This window comes from Poecilia reticulata, unplaced genomic scaffold (assembly GCF_000633615.1).
Source record: "Poecilia reticulata strain Guanapo unplaced genomic scaffold, Guppy_female_1.0+MT scaffold_1581, whole genome shotgun sequence".
NCBI classification, from domain to species: Eukaryota; Metazoa; Chordata; class Actinopteri; order Cyprinodontiformes; family Poeciliidae; genus Poecilia; species Poecilia reticulata.
The window spans coordinates 1-2,495 of NW_007616313.1; the positions used below are offsets into that span (position 1 = coordinate 1).

Here is a 2,495-nt window from a genome sequence, read left to right on the forward strand (position 1 = left end):
CCTTCCAGAAACCAAAACCGGCCAAAGGCAAAGCTGAGGCTCATTTCTCTCTGGTGCACTATGCTGGCACTGTGGACTACAATGTTGTTGGCTGGTTAGACAAGAACAAGGATCCCCTGAATGACTCTGTGGTCCAGCTTTACCAGAAGTCCTCATCGAAGCTGCTGACTCACCTCTATGCTTCCCACTCAGGAGCAGATGGTACCATTTATATGTTTACAGTGTTGAATGTTATGTCTCATGTTTAGAACTCATGAATCTGGTTTAATCTGCATCGTTTTGGACACAAATAGTCTGTCTCTTTACTTACACCTGTGTATTTTTATTTTTTTTGCAGATGCCAAAGGGGGGAAGAAGGGTGGAGGCAAAAAGAAGGGAGGCTCCTTCCAAACTGTTTCAGCTCTCTTCAGGGTATATTTAAATATTTGAATTATAACATAATGCATTGTATTTAATGAACATGTAAGCTGTTCATTCTTAGTCCTTCTATAGGCCTTCCCTTAGCTACTCTAAAGTGCATCATTCATAATGTAGATTTAAGATAATCAGTCCACAAAGTACGAATCCTCTTTGATGTAGAACAAGCAACAGTATGTAAAACTGGATATTTATGTCTTCCCTGTAGTTCTATAAGTGTCTTTAATCCTTTTTCTTTTGTTTTGTTTTGTTTTGTTTTTCCTGAAGTGTATGTAGTCGTAGACATTTACAAAGTGTGAAACTTCAAAAACCTCCTGGGTAAAGTTTGCCTGTAAAAGGTGCAGCATAAAACCGTTTCAAAATCAAAATATGTTTCCTCTAGGTTGTTTTGCCTCTATTTGTGTACCATTCTTTGCTAAATGGTCCAATTCCTTTCTGTTGTGTGAACAATTTCCTTTTGTGTTATGGGCTACAATTATGTCACGGTTCTATAAAATAGCTACCAGTGTGACTGTGAAGGTTCCCAGTTTGGAAGAAATTTAAATATTATGTTTGTTTGTCCTTCTATAGGAAAACCTTGGAAAGTTGATGACCAACTTGAGGAGCACCCATCCACATTTTGTGCGCTGTCTCATTCCTAATGAATCCAAAACCCCAGGTCAGTCTCCAAGACGGTAACTCTTCAAGACTATAGATGCAAATTTGATAAGTATACATCGGCAAAATGTTTACTCCAATTTTGAGCACACTTTTTGTCCAGCCGTTTTGATCATTTATGGGGATAGATGATCATAGAAATGGAAAAATATCTATTTCATTTAATTTTTTATAAACTTAATAAACTTATAAACATGTGACATGAATTGTCACTAGAAGTCCAAAGTTTGAAACAATGATTTTGTGACATTGACAACATGCGCCTGGACCAGATAAAGATGAGTAAAGAAATTTTAGATGAACTCTGTTTCCAATGGTTGTGGTTCTGATTCTGTTTGGGCCAGGTGATTCTCATGACCCCATGGTTAAGTTACACAGTAATTACCATTCATGTGTTGTTGTTATTTCAGGTCTGATGGAAAACTTCTTGGTCATCCACCAGCTGAGGTGTAACGGCGTGCTGGAGGGTATCAGGATCTGCAGGAAAGGTTTCCCCAGCAGGATCCTTTATGGTGACTTCAAGCAGAGGTGCAGTTATCTGTACTTATTCATCTACCATAATTTGCTCAACTGTATTGTTAATCGGATTAATGTGACCTTTTGCAGGTACAAAGTACTGAACGCTAGTGTTATTCCTGAAGGCCAATTCATTGACAACAAGAAGGCCTCTGAGAAACTCCTAGGATCCATCAACATTGACCACACTCAGTATAGGTTTGGCCACACCAAGGTAAATCAACAGATTTAAGAAAAATCTAAATTAAACGCTGAATAAAATGTTAATCTAATGCCCTTTTACCCGTCAGGTGTTCTTTAAGGCTGGACTGCTGGGTACACTGGAGGAGATGAGGGATGAGAAACTGGCTGAACTGGTCACAATGACCCAGGCTCTCTGCAGAGGCTACGTGATGAGGCGGGAATTCGTAAAGATGATGGAAAGAAGGTAGATTTGCCTAAGCTGGATAAAAATACAGTGCCGCTAGAAGCAACTAAACATTTCACTGTGTACAACTTGTATTTTTCTTTAAAGGACTTTTTAGTTCAATGTTTTCTGTTAGAAAAGGTTTTGCCATGTTTAGATGTTTTCATAGCACTTTTGTTTAATCTCTATTAAACTTGACTTTTTGTTTATATTGGGTTTTTTCTAGATTAGGATTAGGGTTTTGGTCATTTGTAAAGCATTTCAGTCATCTGTTGTTTTGATGGAGCAGTGAAAAGGTTTGCTTACATTTTACAAGACCGAGCATAAGAATATTTATCTGCTTTATTCTCCAAGGGAAGCCATTTACTCCATCCAGTACAACATCCGTTCATTCATGAACGTCAAAACTTGGCCATGGATGAAGCTGTACTTCAAGATCAAACCTCTGCTGAAGAGTGCAGAGACGGAGAAGGAGATGGCCCAAATGAAAGAAGACTTT

At 38.4% G+C, this 2,495-nt stretch overlaps 1 protein-coding gene across 1 annotated transcript; it reads left to right on the plus strand.

Annotated features, from left to right (window-relative positions):
• Positions 1-5: 5 nt before the first annotated feature.
• On the plus strand, positions 6-2,490 carry LOC103461448 (myosin heavy chain, fast skeletal muscle-like; the record flags this gene model as incomplete). Its single annotated transcript, XM_008403746.1, has 7 exons — positions 6-201; positions 338-411; positions 988-1,075; positions 1,485-1,602; positions 1,681-1,804; positions 1,881-2,017; positions 2,351-2,490. Coding segments are annotated over 7 exons (877 nt in total), but the record flags the coding sequence as incomplete, so codon positions are not given.
• Positions 2,491-2,495: the final 5 nt, after the last annotated feature.